This window comes from Sus scrofa, chromosome 9 (genome assembly GCF_000003025.6).
Source record: "Sus scrofa isolate TJ Tabasco breed Duroc chromosome 9, Sscrofa11.1, whole genome shotgun sequence".
Taxonomy (NCBI): domain Eukaryota; kingdom Metazoa; phylum Chordata; class Mammalia; order Artiodactyla; family Suidae; genus Sus; species Sus scrofa.
This window is the reverse complement of record NC_010451.4, coordinates 51,663,920-51,688,806: the sequence shown is the minus strand read 5'-3', so window position 1 is coordinate 51,688,806 and position 24,887 is coordinate 51,663,920. Positions and strand designations below refer to the sequence as shown.

The window sequence follows — 24,887 nt, the reverse complement described above, 5'->3', positions numbered from 1 at the left end:
ATGGAATGTTGGAAGAAGAATTTATCATACAACTATGCGCATATGTGAGATATGTAATTATATGTTTATTCACAAGAGGCAACCCGGTTTGAGCAATTATTCCTTCTCTCTGTAAATGAACCAGTCATCTCTGGCCAAAGTGGATGATTCCTCTAAAATGGGTACCTGTCCTTCCATGCCCTAAGAAAGAATGGGAAGAAACTTTTCTCTTTATCCACATCTTTGTTTTTCTTCTTCTTAAGGGGGAGGAATGACTCATTACTGCTGAAGCTGAGAGACTGAACTGGGAATGAATGGCCCAGTTCCCTTTGGGCTCTATATTTAGAATCCACTTGTGCCCTGGACCAATATTTTTCTCCTGTTTTATGTGTCCTGTCCTCCTTGGTAGGGAAGGCCTGGTGCTGTCCATTTTTCCTATGCTTGGGTTCATCAGATGTGTCTGGGGAAGGCAGTAAAGAAATTAGAGAAACCCACTGTGGCTTTAGACCTAAGCAGTACTCTCCAGTTAACTTTATCAGTATTAAAGCTAATCTTTTGTTCTCCCTTTCATGAGGCTCCTGTGTCTCATTTCTTGATAAATTCTCTACTGAAAGTGCAGAGAGTGGGATGAGTGGCTACCATACTTAATGACTCCAACAATCCCCTTTCCCCACTTTCAGACTCTCAGTGATTCAGCCCATACTATCATTTCCATTTGCCCAAATATGCAAGGCTTTACTGGACTTCTGCTTTTTGTCTTTTTGAGTTGGTCTGCCTGCAATAGCCTCTTTCAACTCTGATGTGAACCTGCTTATTATTCATGACTCACAGCAAATTATCTCTAGTATGTCATTAACCTTATAACACATTTTCTTAGTAACAATATCATAGTAACATATAATGAGACATGGTTTCTGAGTGACAATTTAAAGTAAAATAAGTTGAAGATATTGCCATTAAATTGTCATAAAAGCAAAAGTACACCATATACTGAAACAATTATTTTACATCAAAAACCAATTCTCTAATTTTGTGAAATGGACAATGAACTACTTTCTGAATTGATTACCTAAGGAAACTCAATAGGCAATAAAATGCAATTAGAAAGCCCATGAGAAATAGACCTCTATGAATAGATATTTAAAATGGAGCTCATAATACTGACCACTTAAAAACAATAAATACTATTTATATGTTTAATAAGCATTTAACTAACAATAAAGTCATTAGCTCTAATATACATTAAAAAGAATGTGGAGGTGCAAAGATGGCCGACATTATTTCACAAATTTGACTAGAAAATTTTGAAGTAATACATATATTTAATAGATATCTATGTAGTGTGTAAGCCATGTTTATATTTATTCGATTTTCATTAGAAGAGCCTAACTTGGTATATTCTTTTAAGAAAAAGTTGTTATAAGATAAAATGAAATAAATTCTTGCATATTAATACAATGGAATAATATGCAGAAAAAAAATCCCAAAGTACTACTACACACAACAACATGGATGAATCTATTCATGGACATAATGACGATCAAAATCAAACAGGAAACAAAACACATGAATTTCAAGAACAGGCAAAAGCAGCTTAGAAAAATAGCAGCCAAAATGTGACTGAAGAGGGGCAATGGGGTAACATTATGGATTGTTGGAAATGTTCTGTATCTTTATCTGAGTGGCAATTACAGAGCACCACATGAACTGAGGGTTTCAGCACTTTAGGTATGTTATACACAGTGTAGGGTGAAGATATGTATGCATGTTATGAAAGGATTTTTTTAAAAAAGGAATTCTGTGTATGATGGACCATGATTCTTTTTAAAAAATTTTATTGGTGTATAGTTGACTTCAATGTTGTCTTAATTTTAGGTGTATAGCAAAGTAAATCAGTTATACATATTTCCATTCTTTTCACATTCTTTTCCCAAATAGGTGACTACAGAGTACTAAGTAGATTTCCCTGTGCTACAGAGTAGGTTCTTGTTAATTATCTATTTTATACAGTAGAGTGCATATGTTATTCCCATTCTCTCAATTCCTCCCCCTCTCCTCCCACCCCCAATGGTTTCCCCATGGTAACACTAAGATTGGTTTTGAAACTTGTGAGTTTATTTCTATTTTATAAATACATTTTGGGGGAGTATCATTTTTAGTAGATTCCCCATATAAGTGATATATGATATTTGTCTTTCATTGACTTATTTCACTTAGTATGATAATTTCTAGTTGCATCCATATTGCTGCAAGTGGCATTATTTCGTTCTTTTTTTACAGCCAAGTAATATCCCATTGAATATATCTTTACTCATTAGTTTGAGCTGATGGACATTTAGGCTGCTTCCATGTCTTGGCTATTGTAAATAGTGCTACACTGAACATTTGGGAGCACATATTTTTTCAAATTCTAGTTTTTTCTGGATATATGCCCAAGAGTGGGTTTGCTGGATTATTTGGTGGTTCTATACTTAATTTTTTTTTTTTTTCACTTCAGAGAAGTTGTCTTCAATGACTTCTTTTTTTTTTTTTGCTATTTCTTGGACCGCTCCCGTGGCATATGGAGGTTCCCAGGCTAGGGGTCTAATCGGAGCTGTAGCCACTGGCCTACGCCAGAGCCACAGCAACGCGGGATCCAAGCCGCGTCTGCAACCTACACCACAGCTCACAGCAACGCTGGATCAGTAACCCACTGAGCAAGGGCAGGGATCGAACCCGCAACCTCATGGTTCCTAGTCGGATTCGTTAACCACTGCGCCACGACGGGAACTCTATACTTAATTTTTAAAGGTTCCTCCATGTTGTCCTCCGTACTATTTGCATCAGCTTACTTTCCCACCAACAGTGTAGGAGAGTTCCCTTTTCTCCATACTCTCTCCAGCATTTTTCGTTTGTAGATTTTTAAAGGATGGTCATTCTGACTGGTGTGAGATGATACCGCACTGTGGTATCATCTCACACCAGTTTTGATTTGCATTTCTCTATTAGTGATGTCGAGCATCTTTACATGTGTTTTTGGAGAAATGTCTATTTAGATCTGCCCATTTTTCTATTTGGTTGTGTATATATATATATATACACACAACCCAAAGACATATATATATATATATATATATATTTTTTTTTTTTTTTTTTTGGTCTTTGGTCCTTTTAGGGCTGTACTTGTGGCATATGGATGTTCCCAGGCTAGGGGTCTATTTGGAGCTATTGCTGCGAGTCTCTGCCAGAGCCATAGCAGTGCCAGATCCAAGCCATGCCTGTGACCTACACCACAGCTCAGGGCAACGCTGGATCCTTAACCCACTAAGCGAGACAGGGATCGAACCCACAACCTCATGGTTCCTAGTCGGATTTGTTTCCACTGTGCCACAATGGGAATTCCCTGTTTTTTTTAATATTGAGCTGTATAAATTGTTTGTATATTTTGGAGATTAATTCCTTGTCAGTTGCTTCATTTGCAAAGATTTTTTTCCCATTCTGTGGGTTGTCTTTTCATTTTTTTATGGTTATCTTTTGCTGTGCAAAAACCTTTAAGTTTAATTGGGTCCTACTTGTTTATTTTTGTTTTTATTTTCACCAATCTAGGAGGTGGATCAAACAAGATATTGCTGTGATTTATATCAAAGAGTGTTCTATGTTTTCCTCAAGAAGATTTGGAGTTTTCAGTCTTATATTTGGGTCCTTAATCCATTTTGAGTTTATTTTTGTTCATGGTTTTAGAAAAATGTTCTAATTTCATTCCTTTACATGTAGCTGTCCTGTTTTCCTAGCACCACTTATTGAAAACACTGTCTTTCCTCCATTGTATGTTCTTGCCTCCTTTGTCATAGGTTTGTTGACCATAGGTGCTTGAGTTTATTTCTGTGCTTTCTATCCTGTTCTATTGATAGAACAGGAGATCTATATTTCTGTTTTTTGACAGTACCATTCTGTTTTGATTACTGTAGCTGTGTAGTACAGTAAATCAGACTAAAAGTTTAAGCCCAGGGAACCATGAGTAGGATGGCAGAAATGAATAAGTAAGGAGTAAAGACAATAAGGAGCTAGATTTTAGATCATTTGGAAATTCAACCACACTTTCTTAAATAACTCAATTTTGAGAAAGAAATCACAATGGAAATTTGAACTGAATAAATTTTTCGACTGAATAAAAAATGAAAAAAAATGCTAAGCCTTCCATAGTATAACTAAGGCAGTTTCTGGAGGTGAATTTATAATTTTAAATACCTATCTTAGAGAAGAAAAGTTTAAAGTCAACAACCAATGTTTCTTAAAAATCTAGGGACAGAAAAGCAAACTGAACCCAAGTTCAGAAGAAGGAAAGAAATGATAAAGATAAGAGTGTAAATTAATGAAATAGAATCTCAATAATTAATAGAGAAAATAAATTAAAACTAGGAACTTTTTTTTTTTTTTTGAACCAGGAACTTTTGAGAAAGTTGATAAAATTCTAGCTAGGTTTACCAAAAAAAGATACAAAAAATTTAATAATATCAGAATGAAAAGGGGGAAATCATTATATATTCTGCAAATATTAAAAGAAAAATAAAGTAATATTACGAACAACTTTATTTGATAAAGTCAATAACTTGTAGGAACTGTAAAATTCTTTTAAAAGATGCAAATTTGCAAAACTTACAAAAGAAGAAATAGAAGTTTGAGTGATCCTAAATCTATTACAGAAATTGAATTTGTTGTGAAAATCCTCTGACAATGGAAATTCCAGGAATACTGGAATACAAGAATTCCAGGAACACAAGAATACTGAATTCTTCCAAACATTTGAGGACAAAATATAGGTTAACAGTGATATGGAAGAAGTAGATTAGAGTGCAAGAGTTCAATTTACTTATATTCCTTTCTATTTCTTCTTTTTTCCTTTGAATGCATAGAAAGATTAGTTAATTCTCACACAAGAAATTCTTTTTTTTGGCTTCTGTGATTTTCATGCATTCAAGAAATATTTTCTTAACCTTTGGCCATTCTGCTTGGAATAATTTATCATTCTTCTGTGGCCAGGGTATCCTAATTTGTATTTTGATCCCCTTTTCCCAAGTTCTGTTCCTCCACTGCCAATGTTTAAACTTACTTTTTCTTTTTTGAAGATTTTTTTGCTAGCATTTTACCATCTACTCTAAAATCTAGCTCCTTATCCTCTCCATACCTTATTTATTAATTTCTTCCATCCTGCTCATGGTTCCCTGGGTTTCAAAATTTTAGTCAGATTTAATTTGTACTTCTTTCTTCTCCTTCTCTTCCAAAAAATATAGATATAAAATTCTGTATTTCCATGATCTTAGCTCTTGACACTGTTTCGGTATACTATTCGCACAGCTTGTGAAACTTTAACTGATTTTCCTGCTTTCAGTCCCTATTTTAGCTAATCCTATATATCATTGTAATATAAAATATTTTCTCATCCAAATGAATAGATCTCAATAATAATGATGATAAAAACAGCAATAATAACTACAACATAATACTTTTTGTGTCTTCTCCGTTCTACATAAAGGAAATTACTTGTTATTCCCATTTTAAAATAAGTAATTTGAAGCTTATGCGAGGTTAAATAAAATTCCAAGGCCACACAGTAAGAGCCAGGAATTGGAGAGGTTGTTTTGATTTCACATACAATTTCTCATTTAACTGGGATATATTTCATAGTAAGAGAGGCTGCTACTATGATTTTTCAGGGAACAACAGATGTGACTAGGACCAACTCAGAATGAACCAGAACTTATAATACCCCACTAATACTATGCTCTACTATCTCTCCAATAAAGACATGGGAAAGAAGGTTGGGCAATCTATTTGGGCGAGAAAGAAGACATCTCAGTTTTTGTACTTGTTGAGTTCAGAGTGACAACAAACAGCACTGGAGTATTTTGATAGAGCGGTTGTATACATCAGACAAGGAATTAACAAAAAGATGAGAACTAAAAATACAAAATTAGAAACTAAAAATAAAAACGATGTTGTTGGAGTCATAAATGAGCTCGCCAAACAGCTAAGGAAGAAGAGGTTCAGATGGTTGAGAATTGAACCTTGGAAATTTTGAAACATGAAGGGAATAAAGTGATAAAGAGACAGAACAAAAGATACCTCCATTAGATGATAAACCCGTTTGGGGGCATGGACCATTTCTTTTGAATCATTTTACCCAGCATTTAAATACACCAAATATATATAGTAAAAACCAACTGAACATTAGGTATCATACAGACTCTATGACTTCTGAGAGATGAATTTAATTTTATTCAGAGCCTATCTGAAGTCACATAAAATGAAGACTTTTTCTGTAGTCATCTTTTCTCTACATAGGAGCTTTGACTTTTTGGTTGGAATTGCAGCTTATTCTTATAATTCTCTTATGTGGAGTGAAGGGTACTGCCCTCAGCACCACTCTGGTGCTGCCTGAAGGTCTACCAGACATTTGAGGGTTAATGAATGTGTGTGAGGCATATATAGAAAGACACTGCATTGTACAGATATTTTCCACATGAGTATGTTATAATCCATGTCTCATATATATTTTATTGTCAGCAGTAAACAGACAAGGAATCCATTATATAGAGATTCAAGTTTTGGGAAAAAATTCAGTGACAAAAGTAACTTAATCAAGAATATTTATTCCAATATTTCTCTCTGCTTATATCAGAGCAAGCCAACAGTGAAAATGACTTTAGAGAAGTCCTGATTCACTTGAAATAAAACCTTTAAGCATTTAAAACAAAATTGCCATGGAAACCATCTCTGGAGAGACAAAAATCTCAGAAGAATTTTCACTGGTGTTGTATCATGCATGCAAGAACCCTCTAAAATTCCTAGAGGAAAGAGAACATTCAATGAATCCCTAAGGTCTTCTTTGCCCTTGGGTCTTGAGGAAAGCTTACTTTTGATGCTTATTTTAATTTTCCAATAATGGATTATTTTTCTCTATTTCTTAAGTATGTGTAATGGGATTATAAATAGGGATTGGGATTCATTAGAGTCACTCTGGGCCATGGACAATTCTCATTGTAAACAGATAGATGAGATTCCATTTTTGCTGAGTCTTAGCAAATCCTCACTGATGTACATTTATATACTCATAAACATACAGTGGTTTAGAGGAAGGTGGACTTCTGCTTTTCTGTTTTGCTTTCATAACTTCTTCAAAAGGACTCTAGCCCTTAACTAGGACCTAAACCTATATAACTCATCTGTTAACTGAGACTTGAATTTCCCCAAATAGAAATTTATCTTTTGGAAAGAAAATCTGCCACCCTTAATATATAACCACCCCTTCAGTAAAAAGTGTAGAATGCAAATCGCTACACAAAATTTTATTAGTTTTTATATCAGTTTCAGGTAATAACGTACATTGTGTGATTGTCATTGTCTGAAACCTCAGCAAGATCTCTTGCCCCTCTGTTACTATGATCAGAATTTTCTCCCTCTCAGCCAGTAATCTGGGTTAAAGCATTGCATTTAAAGTGCAGGACAAAAAGGACTGTGACTCCATGCAGAAGGAGGGTGAGTGCTTGCCCGACCTGGTCTGTCCTGTGGCTCAAACTCTGTGACCTAGACCATCTTACTTGACTTACTGCAACACAGCAGTACTGGGACTTGTGCCGGTCACTGAGGCCTAGAGTCCTCATCTATCATATGAGGATAATCATAATGCCACACCCCATTTATAACAATGCTTATCCCATAGTTAGTGGTCAGTAGATGTTCTTTTCTTATCTTCTCCATTTCACCTCCATAACTTTGATTAACTTCCATATCATGTAGCCTCTGTTTCTTCCAGTGACTTTTCTTTTCCCCTCACAGATTTTCCTAGAAGAAAGATAATGGCTGCAGATAATACCTCCTCTGTGACAGAGTTTGTCCTCGCAGGCTTAACGGACCAGCCAGAGCTCCAGGTCCCCCTCTTCTTCCTGTTCCTAAGTTTCTATGTGGTCACTGTGGTGGGGAACCTGGGGTTGATAACTCTGATTGGACTGAATTCTCACCTTCATATTCCCATGTACTTTTTCCTCTTCAATTTGTCCTTCATAGATTTTAGTTACTCCACTACTCTCACCCCTAAAATGCTGATGGGTTTTGTCTCAAAGAAGAATATTATTTCCTATGCAGGGTGTATGACTCAGTTTTTTTTCTTCTGTTTCTTTGTCTTTTCTGAATCCTATATCCTGACGGCGATGGCATATGACCGCTATGTGGCCATCTGTAAACCACTGGTGTACACAGTCACCATGTCTCCTCAGGTGTGTTTACTCCTTTTGTTGGGCGTCTACGGGATGGGAGTGTTTGGGGCTGTGGCCCATATGGGAAATGTAATGTTTATGACCTTTTGTGCCAATAACCTTGTCAATCACTTTATGTGTGACATCATTCCCCTTCTTGAGCTTTCCTGCAACAGCTCTTATGTAAATTTGTTGGTGGTCTTTATTGTTGTGGCCACTGGTATTGGGGTGTCCATTGTGACCATTTTAATCTCTTACGGTTTCATTCTTTCTAGCATTCTCTGCATTAGCTCCGCAGAGGGCCGATCCAAAGCCTTTAGTACCTGCAGTTCCCACATAATTTTGGTATCTCTTTTCTTTGGGTCAGGAGCATTTATGTACCTCAAACCACCCTCTATCTTACCCCTTGACCAAGGGAAAGTGTCCTCCGTATTCTATACCATCGTTGTGCCCATGTTCAACCCATTAATCTATAGCCTGCGGAATAAGGATGTCAAAGTTGCTCTGAAGAAAACCTTGAGCCGAAAGATCTTCTCTTGAAAATGACTGATAAATGGATTTAAGAGCTTTGTTCATCAATTTCTTTTATTTATTTATTTTTTCAGTGAAGGAAACAAATGCCAGTGCTTGTTCTCCTATACTAAATCTAAGAAATAATTTAATCTAGTCTCTCATAGGCACACTAAGAAATCTTTAATCTTTGTTCTCCTACACTAAATCTAAAAAAAGATTTAGTCCAGTCTCTCATAGGCACACTAGAGACTCATAAATATTTTGAGGTGGTACCATGTACCTGGTGCCAGAGCAGGGATTGGAATCTAGGCCCTTGAATTTGAATTCACTCTGCTCTGATTTCCTTTAGTCATGCCTTCTTGATCCACCTTTTTCCTGGAAGATTTCATTTCAAAGGTTTTTACTTTTATTTTGGCCTTTAAGGAAACCTAATTCTATTTACAGCAGTGTCATAAAACTTTTCAAGGGTTAATTTTAGGAACCTAATTTTTGTAAGAATGTTGGAGGTGAAAAATTTGGTGATTTTTTTTCCTTAGCAGAAATGATAAATGTTTTAATGTTTTTGGATAGGAAATTAAGTTCCATATAGAATCAAGCATGGTACCCACTGAAATGGTATACAGAGCTTTAAGGACACAGGCTAACTTGTTAGATCTTCTAATGGAAAGAAATATAGATTTAAGGGAGTTAAAAATGTTGGGCACAAGCTTCATTTATTACTTCCAGGCCAGACTAGACCCTGGAGCTCACTTTAAGGATCTGAATGCTGTGACTGAGTAATAGCCTTTGGTGGAAGTAAGCCATTGGAGCAGTGCCAACCAACCAGTTACTAGGAAGGTAGATGCCACTGTATTTTAAGGTACTGCACATAGGTATTATCTCTTAATGGCAGACCATAAGGGAAACAAATGGTGGTCTCAGGACAAGTCATATATTCATAGTGTTGGGGAACTGGAGATATAGCTTTATTATAAAGACTCAGAAAAACCTTTGTTTGTTCTGAACATGTTATTAGAAGCGATGGTATATGAACTGTTTGCATGATACTGTGATTTACAAACTCTTCTTAGGAAAGTTCTTTTCTATTAAAGAAAAGAGTAAGTTTGGATAAATGTTTAGTTTTGACCTTTGACATGGTTCTGTTCTATGAGAATGTAATAAAAAGATGAAAGTGCAATGGAGGATTGTGTTTTAGTCTGTATAGCAGAGGGGAAGATAGCTGAATCTGGGATATTTACAGGTTGAGAGTGTGGTGGGGTGATGGAGGATCAGTATAAGATTGGTAAGCAAAAAAAAAACCTTTTAAATAGGACTGTAAGTTATACATAGCAAAGTGCACAAAATCTTAAGCACTCAGTGAATTTTTTCACATACCAAAGGCTATGTAACCACCACTTAGACTAAGATACAGATTTTTTTATCATTTCAGAATATTCCTGCATTCCCCTTCCCAGTAAATATTATTGTCCATTCTTTTTCATGAAATATCTACTATTCTTATTTTTATGATTACAGATTCATTTTGCTTGTTCTTGAGCTTCATATAAATATTAAATATTGTGTTTACTTTTTTTTTCCATTTACTTCTTAAAATATCTGGCTTCTTTTTCTCAATACAAAGTATAGTGTGAGATTCATCCATAACACTGTATATGTAAGTATTTTGTTCTTGGTTATTACTGTTTTGTGTTCCATTGTATGCATATTGAGCAATTTATTTTTTAATTATCCTTTTAATGGGCATTTGGCATGTTTTCAGTTTCTGCATATTATTAATAAAACTGCTGTGAATATTCTTACGCATGTAGTTTCTTTGAAATTTACACTAATTTCTTTTGGATCTATAGCTAGATGTGGATTATTAGGTCACAGGATAGGCATACTTCTAGACTTCTTAAATACTAACAACTGTCTTCCAAAATATTTAAACTAATTTGCAATCCCAACAGTTTCGAGTAAGAATGTTCCTCATTTTACTGAATGTTTGTTATTTTCAGCCGTTTTCATCTTATCTACTCTTCTCGGTGTGTAGTGCAGTATAACCTTACTTAGTCCTTTTTTTTTTTTTTTTTTACATTTCCTTAACAAACAATGATGTTGGGCACTTCTTAATATGCTCATTAGAATTTAGGTATCACCTTTGTGAAATACCTATTCAAGTCTTTGCTCATTTAAAAACAGTGTGTTAGATTTTTTCTAATTAATTTGAGCTTTAAGAAAGCATATTCCAGATTTTTTCAGGCATGTTCATTGCACTTATTTTTGCGCAGCCTGTGATTTGCCCATTCACATACCTGTTTTTAGCGGTGTTTTTTTGGTAATTAGTTCTTTTAATTTTAATGAGGTTCAACTGGATCATACAGTTAGTGCTGTGTCCTGTTTAATCTTTCCTTATTACCAAATGTCAAATATACTCTTATGCTTTCTTTTGAAAGCTTTATTGTTTTTCTTTAATATATTTATATTTTTTAATCAAGTTCAAATATATGTATGTATGTATGGTGTGCAATCATGAGTAAGCTTGTTTTTTTTTCATGAAGATATTAAATTGCTTCAGGATCATTTATGGAAATGGTCATCTCTCCTTTTTAAGTTGCAGTAGCTGTATTTATATGAATCTATTGGATGATCATGTGACAATGTTTTTATGAGACTAGTGGGAGAGAATCTGGCTTCCAAGGTGGTATATCCTACCAGTACAATGTTTACTAGAAGTGTTAAGAAAAGACATTCCTATCTTGTTTTGAAGCTGACATTATATTTATCTCTAGGAATTTGATACATTTTACTGCTTTAAATGGATTTTTGATGGTTTATTACTATTATTTAAAATATAATTGATTTTTTACATATGGATTTAGTACCCAGTAACCTTGCTAATTTTATTAATTCTAATTATTACTTTAATAAACAAAAGAGAAAACAGGAAATCTCTTTTTCGTATTTCTATGTATACAATAATACCATCTGCAAATAAAGACAGGATTGATTCTTTCTTAATAATCTTTATTTTTCCTTATATGCTTAGAGCTAAGGATGATAGACATTCCTGTTTTGTTTCTCATCCTAGGGTAAAAGCATTCAGGCTTCTGTTCCTAAAAATGATGTTTTCTATAGCCTGTTTGTTTTTAGATAGCAATGATCATATTTCAGATCATTGACTTCAATTTACAAAGTAATATTTTTTCCCTAAGGAATACATGTACATAGCACAAAAAGAATACAGTAAAAATAAGCCTTCCTTTCCCTTTAGTTCTCCCATGCCTGTGTTCCTCTTTTAGATGTAACTATTCCTAGAAATAGTATAGGCATTTGCAAGGATATCTCTATACCTATTTATATTTATTTACATATATATCTATATATTTATGCATCTAGAGACCACTTTTTGTTTTAAAATTCTATGAAATGGAATTTAAAGATGTCTTTCAGTAGAAGAAGTTTAAAAGAGGAGTGACCAGAGGACATTTCTGGGCAAGAAGAAGAGAAATCAAGAACAGAAGAGGCATGGGACAGGGTGTGAGCAGGAAAGTAGAGAAAAGAAGAGGCAGCACAACAAACTCATGGGAGCTTCAGCTCTGGTATACTTGGGATTTCCTGATTTTCTATTCCTCACCCCACAGTTTGACTACTTGCACCTTTGCTTGTTTCTGTGTTAGGGGCAGAGACATTGAATTGCCAAAATGGCCAGCATTTTTCAATTTAACATTTATCTATTGAGAACATGAGTTGATTTCAGCTCTTAGAGGTAAAGGCTTGGAAGGCATCACATTTACTATCATAATAAGAAAAAATTTGAGTGGGAGGGAAAGGGAGTTTGGGGTTAGTAGATACAAACTACTGCATTTGGAGTGGATAAGCAATGAGATCTTGCTGTATAGCCCCAGGAACAATATCTGATCACTTGTGATAGAACATGATGGAGGATACTGTGAAAAAAAGAATGTATATATACGTATAACAGGGTCACTTTGCTGTACAGCAGAAACTGACAGAACACTGCAAATCAAGAATAATAAAAAATTAAAAAATTTGAATGAACTGAAAATCAACAACTCTTCTTGGATCCAACCGAGAATCAAGGTCGTAGGACAAACTGACCCCCAGAAAACTACACAGAGAGGTAAGACTACAGAATTGCAGGTTACTTAGAGTAGAAGATTCTGGAGCTAGTATACACATGTTAGTAGTAAAACTTAAATGGTAACTAATGAATTGCTGGAGGCTGATTACAGGCTGTCTTGATATAAAGCTCTAGGGGACTTAGTCTCAGGGGCACCCTCACCTGTGTGAATTTTACTCTAGGAACACCAGGTTCTCATTGTGAAGGCTAGGGGAAAATCTCCTCCAGCTTTGGGTGGGGATTGGGAATAGGATAACTATTCTGAAACACACTAAGTGCCTTCTGTTCTCTGCCTTCCTCAAAGGAAACTACCTTACCAGCACGTAAACTAAAATATCCAACTCCTTATCCTCCTGTTCCTTATAATTTTCCTGTTCCCAAAAGTCTTCTTTAAAACATGGTACAGAGCTGAAAGAATTGCAAAGTTCAGACTCAAATGGAGAATGTTTCTAGGGAAATCCAAAGACAAAAGGGGAGAAAAAAAATGACACTGTAGAAAACTGAAGCCTCAGACATCCACAGCTATAGCAAACAGCAAAAACATCATAAATCTTAGCCAGATAAACATAAAACTTCACACTACCATTCTTTTTACCTCAGTTTCTATTACCCAAAACATCAGACCTTCCTTTTCAACAAAAAATAACAATGTGCACTGAAGGGCAATGTGAAAGAAAGCCTGAAGAGATAAAGCAACTAATAGTGCCAGACTGAGATACAGCAGAGATGTTGAAATTCTCAGATGAGAAACTTAAAACAATTATAATTAATGTGCTAATTATTCTAGTAATAAACAAGAACACTAGATAATATAAGCAGAGAGATGGAACTCGAAGAAAGAATCAAAGGGAAATGCCAGGAATCAAAACATTGTGACATAAAGTAAAAAAATGCTTTTAATAGCCTCACTAATAGATTGGGCATGGTAGAGGAAAGAATCAGTAATCCTGAAGATATGTCAATAGAAATTTTCCAAACTGAAGTATAAAGAGAAAAAAAGAAGGAAAAGTAGAGAATACCAAAGAACCATGGGGCAATTACAAAAGGTATAATACACTATGAGAATACCAGAAAAGAAGAAAGAGGGAAATCAAAGAAAAAAATTGAAATAATAATAGCTTAGAATTTTCTAAATTTAATAACAGACATGAAACCACAGATTCAGGAACCTCAGTGAAACTAAACATGATAAATACCAAAAAATCCACACCGAGCCATCTTACATTCAAATGGTAGAAAACTAGACAAATCTTCAAAGAAATAAGAAGAAAAATACCTACCTTATGTGTATAGAAACTGGATAAGAAGTACAAAAGACTTAGCCTCAGAAACCATGTAAGAAACAAGTGGTGAGATGTATTAAAGCATTGAAAGAGAAAAATCCCACCAGCTTAGAATTTTGTATCCAGAAAATTATCCTTCTTGAAAAAATAAAAATTCAATTTGTTCCCAGCAGATCTGCCTGCAAGAATGTTAAAAGAATTATTCAGAGTGGGAAATATGTTAGAGACAGACCTACATAACAAAAAAGGAAGAGCATTAGAGGAAGAAATAAGGGTAAAATAAAATTTTTAATTTTAAATTCTTAACTGATTTAATAGATAATATCTGTTCAAATGATAATAGATAGCATCAACATAATGGGTAATGGGGTAACCATAGCTTATGGATAAGTTAAATGAATGACAGTAATGTTATAAGGGATGAGAAGGAAGAATTTGGAATACTCTGATATAAGGTAAATTCACTACTCATGAAGTGATATAATGTTATTTGAAAGTAAATGTAATCACTGTAAATGTGCAATTTAATTTTAAAGCAATCACTAAAACATAAAAAATAAGCATAAGTTACATGCTAAGGGAGAAAAAATGGAATAAAATAAATGTTCAATTAAAACTCACAAAGGGGGAATAATAATGGAAGGTAAAAAGGAAACAAAATTATAAATGAAAAAGGAGAAATCACAACGGATACTGCAGAAATACAAAAAACCGTAAGAGAATACTATGAACAACTATATGCCAACAAATTTGACAGTCTGGAAGAAATGGACAATTTTCTAGAATCTTACAGCCTTCCAAAATTGAATCAAGAAGAAGCAGATCAACTGAACAGACCAATCACTAGAAATGAAATTGAAGAAGTCATAAAATCACTCCCTACAAATAAAAGCCCAGGACCAGATGGCTTCACAGGAGAATTCTATCAAACATATAAAGAGGATCTGGTGCCCATCCTCCTTAAACTCTTTCAAAAGGTTGAAGAAGGAATACTCCCAAAGACATTCTATGATGTCACCATCACCCTCATTCCAAAAGCAAAGATAACACCAAAAAAGAAAACTATTGGCCAATATCTTTCATGAATATAGATGCAAAAATTCTCAACAAAATCTTAGTCAACCGAATCCAAGAACATACCAAAAAAATTATACACCATGACCAGGTAGGGTTCATCCCAGGTTCACAAGGATGGTTCAACATATGCAAATCAATCAACGTCATACACCACATTAACAAAAGAAAAGTCAAAAATCATATGATCATCTCAATAGACGCAGAAAAAGCATCTGACAAAGTCCAACATCCATTCATGATCAAGACCCTCACCAAAGTGGGTATAGAGGGAACATTCCTGAACATAATCAAAGCCATTTATGATAAACCCACAGCAAATATAATCCTCAATGGGGAAAAACTGAAATCCTTCTCACTCAAATCTGGAACAAGACAGGGATGCCCACTCTCACCACTGCTCTTCAACATAGTTTTGGAAGTCCTAGCCACAGCAATTAGACAAACAAAAGAAATAAAAGGCATCCATATAGGAAGAGAAGAGATCAAACTGTCACTGTATGCAGACGACATGATACTATACATAGAAAACCCTAAGGACTCAACCCAAAAACTCCTTGAACTGATTAATAAATTCAGCAAAGTGGCAGGATATAAGATTAACATTCAGAAGTCAGTCGCATTTCTGTATGCCAGCAATGAAATATTAGAAAAGGAATACAAAAATACGATACCTTTTAAAATTGTACCTCACAAAATCAAATACCTCAGAATACACCTGACCAAAGAGATAAAGGACTTATATGCTGAGAACTATAAAACTTTAATCAAAGAAATCAAAGAAGATGTAAAGAAATGGAAAGATATTCCATGTTCCTGGATTGGAAAAATCAATATTGTAAAAATGGCCATACTACCCAAAGCAATCTAAAGATTCAATGCAATCCCTATCAAATTACCCATGACATTTTTCACAGAACTAGAACAAACAATCCAAACATTTATATGGAACCACAAAAGACCCAGAATCGCCAAAGCAATCCTGAGCAACAAAAACCAAGCAGGAGGCATCACTCTCCCAGACTTTAAGAAATACTACAAAGCCACAGTCATCAAAACAGTGTGGTACTGGTATCAAAACAAACAGACAGACCAATGGAACAGAAGAGAGAATCCGGAAATAAACCCTGACACCTATGGTCAATTAATCTTTGACAAGGGAGGCAAGAACATAAAATGGGAAAAGGAAAGTCTATTCAGCAAGCATTGCTGGGAAACCTGGACAGCTGCATGCAAAGCAATGAAACTAGAACACACCCTCACACCATGCACAAAAATAAACTCAAAATGGCTGAAAGACTTAAATATAAGACAGGACACCATCAAACTCCTAGAAGAAAACATAGGCAAAACACTCTGACATCAACCTCATGAATATTTTCTCAGGTCAGTCTCCCAAAGCAATAGAAATTAGAGCAAAAATAAACCCATGGGACCTAATCAAACTGAAAACTTTTGCACAGCAAAGGAAATCAAACAGAAAACAAAAAGACAACTTACAGAATGGGAGAAAATAGTTTCAAATGATGCAATGGACAAGGGCTTAATCTCTAGAATATATAAGCAACTTATACAACCCAACAGCAAAAAAACCAATCAATCAATGGAAAAATGGGCAAAAGACCTGAATAGACTATTCTCCAAGGAAGATGTACAGGCGGCCAGCAAACACATGAGGAAATGCTCAACATCGCTGATTATAAGAGAAATGCAAATCAAAACTACCATGAGATACCACCTCACACCAGTCAGAATGGCCATCATTAATAAATCCACAAATAACAAGTGCTGGACGGGTTGTGGAGAAAAGGGAACCCTCCTGCACTGTTGGTGGGAATGTAAACTGGTACAACCACTATGGAGAATAGTTTGGGGATACCTTAGAAATCTATACTTAGAACTTCCATATGACTCCACAATCCCACTCTTGGGCATATATCCTAACAAATCTCTACTTAGAAGAGACACACGCACCCGCATGTTCTTTGCAGCACTATTCACAATAGCCAGGACATGGAAACAACCCAAATGTCCGTCAACAGATGATTGGATTCGGAAGAAGTGGTATATATGCACAATGGAATACTACTCAGCCATAAAAAAGAATGACATAATGCCATTTGCAGCAACATGGATGGAACTAGAGAATCTCATACTGAGTGAAATGAGCCAGAAAGACAAAGACAAATACAAATACCATATGATATCACTTATAACTGGAATCTAATATCCAGCACAAATGAACATCTCCACAGAAAAGAAAATCATGGACTTGGAAAATAGACTTGTGGCTGCCTGATGGGAGAGGGAGGGAGTGGGATGGATCGGGAGCTTGGGCTTATCAGATACAACTTAGAATATATTTACAAGGAGATCCTGCTGAGTAGCACTGAGAACTATGTCTAGATACTCATACTGCAACAGAACAAAGAGTGGGGGAAAAAAATGTATACATGTAAGAATACCTTGATCCCCATGCTGTGCAGCGGTGGGGGGAAAAAAAAAGGAAACAAAAACAAAGTACAACAAAGAAAACATTCAAGTATTACAGATAGGAATTTAACCATATGTATAATTACTTTCACTATGAATTGTCCAAATACATCAAACAAAACAGACTGAGTAGATAAAGTAATAAGACCCAGTGATATGCAATCTATAAAATACTGACAAATACACAGATTAAAAGTAAAGGGATGCTGGGAGTTTCCCTTGTGGCACAGTGGAAATGAATCCAACTAGTATTTCTGAGGATGCAGTTTCCATCCCTGGCCTTGTTCAGTGGGTCACAGATCCGGCGTTGCTGTGAGCTATGGTATAGGTTGCAGACTCCGCTTGGATCCCACATTGCTGTGACTGTGGCATAGGCCAGAAGCTACAACTCTGATTCAACCCCTAGCCTGGGAACCTTCATATAACATGGCTGTGGCCCAAAAAAGAAAAAAAAAAAAAAGTAAAGGGATGCTTTCACAATTCTGGCCCTTATATGGTTCCATATACATTTTTGGATTATTCATTATAGCTCTGTGAAAAATGTCATGGGTAATTTGATATGGATCATATTAATTCTGTGGATTGCTTTGGGTAGCATTGTCATTTTAACAATATTAATTCTTCCAATCCAAAAGCATGGGATATCTTTCCATATCTTTGAATTCTCTTTAATTTTCTTTATTAATATTTTATAGTTTTCAGCATATAAGGCTTTCACCTCCTTGGTCAGGTATATTTCCAGGTTTTTTTTTTTATTAAAAAGGTATTTTATTTTCTATATTCCATTTCTTTTATTTCATTGTTAGTGTAAAAAAATGCAACTAATTTCTGAATGTTAATCTTGTATCCTGCTACTGAGCTAAATTTATTTATCAGTCTTACAGTTTTTGTGTGAAGTCCTTAGGGTTTTCTATATATAGTATCAAGTCATCTGCAAATAGTGACAATTTACACCTGCCCTTCCAATTTGGATATCTATTATTTCTTTTTCTTGTCTGATTGATGTGGCTGGGACTTCCAATATTATGTTGAATAGAAGTAGCAGGAGTGGACATCTTTGTCTTATTTCAGATTTTAGTGTGAAGGCTTTCAGCTTTTCAGCTTGAGTACTGGCTGTGGGTTTGTCATAAATACTATGTTGAGATATGTTCCCCTATACCTACTTTGATGGGAGTTATTATCATGAGTGGATGTTGAATTTTGTAAAATGGTTTTTCTGCATCTATTGAGATGATTATGTGGTTTTCGACTTTTGTTAATGTATTACATTGATTGATTTGTGTATGCTGAATCATCCTGTGAACTTGGGATGAATCTTACTTGATTGCAGTGTATAATACTTTTTATGTGTTGTTGGATTTGGTTTGCTAATATTTTGTTGAGAATTTTTGTGTCTACATTCATCAAAGATATTGGCCTGTAATTTTCTTTTTTGGTGATATTTTTGTCTGTTTTTTGTATCATGGTGATGGTGCCTTCATAGAATGTCTTTGGGAGTGTTTCTCTTCTCAAATCTTGGAAAAGTTCTTTTTATGTTTGGTTGAAGTCACCTGTGAAGCCATCTAGTTCCTGGACTTTTGTTGGCAGAGTTTTTTTTATTATTATTACAGATTGTATTTCAGTTCTAGTTATCAGTCTGTTCAAATTATTTATTCTTTATTCAGTTTTGGTGGGCTGTGTGTTTCTAGAAAGTTGTCTATTTCTTCTAAGTTATCAAATTTGTTGGTAGATGATGTTCACAGTATTCTCTCTCTCTCTTTTTTTTTTGTATTTCTGTGGTATCTATGGATATTTCTTCTTTTTTGTTTCTTATTTTGCTTATTTGTTTTTCTCTCTTTTCTTTGTAGTGAGCCTGGCCAAGAGGTTTGTCAATTTTGTTTGCTGTTTCAAAAAACAAGTTTGTGGTTTCAATGATTAAAAAAAAAAAAAAAAAGCAGGAGGCATAACTCTCCCAGACTTCAGACAAGACTACAAAGCTACAGTACAAACAAAACAAAAAAAATCCCCAGGCACACAGATCAATGGAACAGAATGAAAGCCCAGAAATAAACCCACACACCTATGCTCAATTAAGCTTTGACAAAGGATGCAAGAATAAAAATGGAAAAAGAGTCTCTTTAGCAAGTGGTGCTGGGAAAATTGGACAGTTGCATTTAAATCAGGGAAGTTAGAACATGCCCTCATATTATGCACAAAAATTATCTCAAAATGGGAGTTCCCGTCGTGGCGCAGTGGTTAACGAATCCGACTAGGAACCATGAGGTTGCGGGTTCGGTCCCTGCCCTTGCTCAGTGGGTTAACGATCCGGCGTTGCTGTGAGCTGTGGTGTAGGTTGCAGACGCGGCTTGGATCCCGCGTTGCTGTGGCTCTGGCGTAGGCTGGTGGCTACAGCTCCGATTCAACCCCTAGCCTGGGAACCTCCATATGCCACGGGAGCGGCCCAAGAAATAGCAACAACAACAACAACAACAACAACAACAACAACAACAACAACAACAACAAAGACAAAAAGACAAAAAAAAATTATCTCAAAATGGCTTAAAGACTTAAATATAAGTCATTATACCATAAAACCCCTAGAAGAGAGCATGGGCAACACATTCTCTGACATAAATTTTACCAATGTTTTCTCAGGTTGGTATCCCAAGGTAATAGAAATAAAAACAAACAAACAAAAAAACAGGAGTTCCCATCGTGACTCAGTAGGATCCATGAGGATGTGGGTTTGATCCCTGGCTTTGCTCAGTGGGTTAACAATCTGATGTTGCAGTGAGCTGTGGTGTAGGTCACAGACATGGCTTGGATCTGGAGTTGTTATGGCTGTAGCATAGGCTGCAGCTGCAGCTCCAATTCAACCCCTAACCTGCCTGGGAACTTCCATAGGCCACAGGTGCAGCCCTAAAAAGAAAAAAAAATTAACCAATGAGACCTAATCAAAATTACAAGCTTTTTCAGTGCAAAGGAAACAATGAAAAAGGAAAAGACAACCTATAGAATGGGAGAAAGTATTTGCAAATGATGCTACTGACAAAGGCTTAATCTCAAAATATAAAAACAGCTCATACAACTCAACAACAAAGAACCAAACAACCCAATCAAAACATGTGCAGAAGGCATTCCTGTTGGCTCAGAGGGTTAAAAACCCAAGGGTAATCCATGAGGATGTGGGTTCAATCCCTGGACTCGCTCAGTGGGTTAAGGATTCAGTGTTGCTGTGAGCTGCAGTGTAGGTTGCAGATGAATCCTGGATTTGGTATTGCTGTGGCTTTGGTGTTAGGCTGGCAGCTGCAGCTCTGATTTGACCCCTAGCCTGGGAACTTCCACATGCTGCAGGTGCGGCCCTTTAAAAGAAAAAAAAATGGGCAGAGGACCTAAATAGACATTTTTCCAAAGAAGACATACAGATGGACAATAGGTACATGAAAAATGCTCAATACCACTAATTATTACAGAAATGCAAATCAAAACTACAATGAGGTACCACCCCCCAGCAATCAGATTGGCCATCATTAAAAAGTCTACAAATTAGAAATGCTGGAGATGTTGTGGAGAAAAAGGAACTTTCCTACACTGTTGGCAGAAATGTAAATTGATGCAACCACTATGGAAAACAGTATGGAGGTTCCTCAGAAAACTAAAGAGTATTACCATATGAGTTAGCAATCCCACTTCTGGGCATATACCTGGGCAAAACAATGATTCAAAAAGATACACGAATCCATATGTTCATAGCAACACTATTCACAACAGCCAAGACATGTAAGCAAATGTCTTGACTAAGCCTAAATGTCCATTGACAGATGAATGGATTAAGAAGATGTGGTACATATATACAATGGAAATACTACTCATCTATATAAAAGGATTAAATAATACGATTTGTAGCCACATGGATGCAACTAGATATTATCATACTAAGTGAAGTAAGAAAGACAAATAACACATGGTATCACTTATATGTGGAATCTAAAACATGGCACAAATGAACCTATCTATAAAATAGAAATAGACTCACAGCTATAGAGAACAGACTTTGGTTGCCGAGGGGGAGAGGGATAAGAAGAGGGATGGATAGGAGTTTGGCATTAGTAGACACAAACTATTAGATTTAAAATGGATAGACAATAAGCCCTCCTATATAGCACAGGTAACTATATCCAGTCTCCTGGGATAAATCATACTGGAAAGGAATATAAAAAAGAATGTATATATGTGTATAACTAAGTCCCTTTGCTGTACTGTAGAAATTAGCACATTATAAATCAACTTCAATAAGTAAGTAAAGAGATGGAGAAAGATATACCATGCTAACTGTAATAAAAAGAAAGAGTATGTATATTAATTTTAGACACACCAAGTTTAAGACACATCAGATTTCAGAACGAGGAAAATTATTAGGGACAAAAAAAAAAAGACACTACATAGTAATAAAGGGATCAAATATTCAAGAAGACCTAAGAATTCTTAAGTGTGCATACCAGGAAACAAACTATCAAAAATGTCAGGCAAAAAACTTATATAATTGGAGGGAGAAATAGATAAATTCCCTATGTTGAAGACTTTTTCTTGATCATTTTCTCTTCTGAGTCTTGAAGTAATGCAAACTTATTTAGGCATTCGGAAACTAAGAAAAGTGTAAAGAAAGAAATTTACCTCTAAGACTAAGCAAAGATCAAGAAAGGTTCTCATTTTGAAGCATTTTCTTTCAGTAAGATTACACTTTATATTTTATGTTACAAAATGTTTCCCATTTATTATTAGTTTTTCCTTGTTATTGTTCTTTAAATTATAATTTTGCTGTATATTTTTAATCTTATGACTATATCATACTTTATAACATTTTTGTCCTGTATCAAATCCTCCAATGTTTTATTAGTATAACTAATGCTGTGACTATCAACTTTGTGAAAAATCTCTGGCTAGGTTTATAGCGATTTTCTCAGGGTAAATCCTCCAGTGGCATGATGTTGTGAATTTGATAGTTCTTTCCCACTGGATTTAACCCAATTTGAACCCCCAACAGTAGATAAATACCTTTATTCAATGTCTACTCTGCCAGACACATTATACTATTAAGGCTAAATGTAGCTCATAAAGAGAATCATCCTGATTATTTCTTTTTTTTTTTTTTTGTCTTTTTTGTTGTTGTTGTTATTGTTGCTATTTCTTGGGCCGCTCCCGAGGCATATGGAGGTTCCCAGGCTAGGGGTTGAATCGGAGCTGTAGCCACCAGCCTACGCCAGAGCCACAGCAACGCGGGATCCGAGCCGCGTCTGCAACCTACACCACAGCTCACGGCAACGCCAGATCGTTAACCCACTGAGCAAGGGCAGGGATCGAACCCGCAACCTCATGGTTCCTAGTCAGATTCGTTAACCACTGCGCCACGACAGGAACTCCCCTGATTATTTCAATGTAGTTTACATTATTCTCTTTTCTCTGGTTGCCTATCTCAGGATGACGGTGAAAGGCCACCGTTGATCTATCTTTTCTTCCTGTTTTTCTCTCTGTATATATACATCTTATTCACTAAGACTTGGTCTCATTAATTTTACTACAATTTTGGCATCTTTGAAATTGGAGGAGGACAGAAATATAGGCCTTTGTGAGGCAGGTAAGACATTTTGTCACTTATAATAAATTATTTATAGATTGGTCATGTAAATATCCATTTCTTCTTTTTCCCATTAAGATTGTGTGCCTCTATATGAGCTCCCATAGCACCCTTCACTTAACCTGTTAGAACATTTACTGCACATAAAGCAGCTGCCTCTTTGTGTGTGGTTGATTCTCACAAAAGAATATAAATTCAGTTACGGCAGTGTCTGTGGTGTCTGGTTATCTCAGCACTGCTGGAGAGAGTAACTGGTGTACAGTAGATGCTTAGTAACTATTTAGTGGAGGAAAAATGAAGATCCCAGGAGATTGAGAAGATTATTATTATTATTATTATTTGTCTTTTGCCATTTTCTTGGGCCACTCTCACGGCATATGGAGGTTCCCAGGCTAGGGGTCGAATCGGAGCTGTAGCCACCGGCCTACGCCAGAGCCCACAGCAATGCTGGATCCGAGCCGCTCCTGCAACCTACACCACAGCTCACGGCAACGCTGGATCGTTAACCTACTGAGCAAGGGCAGGGATCGAACCTGCAACCTCATGGTTCCTAGTCAGGTTTGTTAACCACTGCGCCACGATGGGAACTCCGATTATTTTTTCTAAGGTCATGTCTGATTTCCAGACTGATGATTTGAGAAACACTTGAAGAGAAGATATAGCATTTCAAAACAGCTATGGATGATGTACTTTTCCCCTAGCAGTTACTCTCTGCTCCTGCTAGTTCATCTGGGTATAGTCTGTTCCTCTAAAAGCCTCCTCTAACTCTGATTTAGGGTCTTTTCCTAAATGTGACTCAGGTCTAAGTGTGATGTCAGGCAATGCACACTGTTAGAAATCTGCTTCTTTAGGGCAGCATTTCATAAGTGCAGATTCTACTTAAATGTTTTTAACACTCACTGCCATATTTCAGTTTATCTTACATCTTAGAGCTGTCTTTATTAATGCTAAGGAAGCTGGAATATTTATGCTTTCACACTAATCAATAATTTATTCTAGGTTGCCTTCAGAGGAACACACGTTCTCAGGAACTTCTGTCTCTCCTGAGCAGGCAAACCAGTTTCCAGCGTTCTGAGACAGGTTCTCTGGCATATAGAAGCAGGAACAGGTGCTGTAATTTGGGGAAAGCTTGCTTGAAGCTGGCATGCATAAAAATTCGATAAAGGGAGCTGAGAGGTATGGGTGGAACACTGACAGGATGTAATACACTTCCCAACAGAGATGTTTTTATGTTTCTGCTATCTCATTAGTGAAAAAAAAGGAAAACCAAAAAAAAAAAATGCATCACAATCGAATTGTCCATTTGTCTCTTGAGGTTTTTCTCTTTTTGGTGTACTTCTCTGTGTTCTAAGGATTTTCTGCTGGGTGAGGTCTTGGTTGAGGAATCAACTGCTCCCTTTTATAATGGAAGGAAACAGTCTGGTTTCACTGTTAGAGGTAGGCATCTTGATTTCTGCTAACTTCGCTTTTCCCAAAGTGTTTAGATCTGGAACCACTGATTCCTTCTTACTTATGCTGGCCCTAATCCAATTCTGACAAAAACTGGCAGTTTTCCACATACCTCAGCCCCCTGGAGA

General features: G+C 35.9%; 2 protein-coding genes across 2 annotated transcripts in view; one reads left to right on the top strand and one right to left on the bottom strand.

Moving 5' to 3' along the window:
- LOC100524098 (olfactory receptor 151-like) overlaps positions 1–24,887 on the bottom strand; it is a 140,651-nt gene that overhangs the window by 45,306 nt on the left and 70,458 nt on the right. The gene's annotated exons all lie outside the window — the stretch shown is intronic.
- LOC100523913 (olfactory receptor 8B12-like) lies at positions 7,812–8,819 on the top strand. The gene has a single exon (XM_003130033.4). The coding sequence runs from the start codon at positions 7,815–7,817 to the stop codon at positions 8,748–8,750; it is 936 nt and encodes a 311-aa protein (XP_003130081.2). The 5' UTR covers positions 7,812–7,814; the 3' UTR covers positions 8,751–8,819.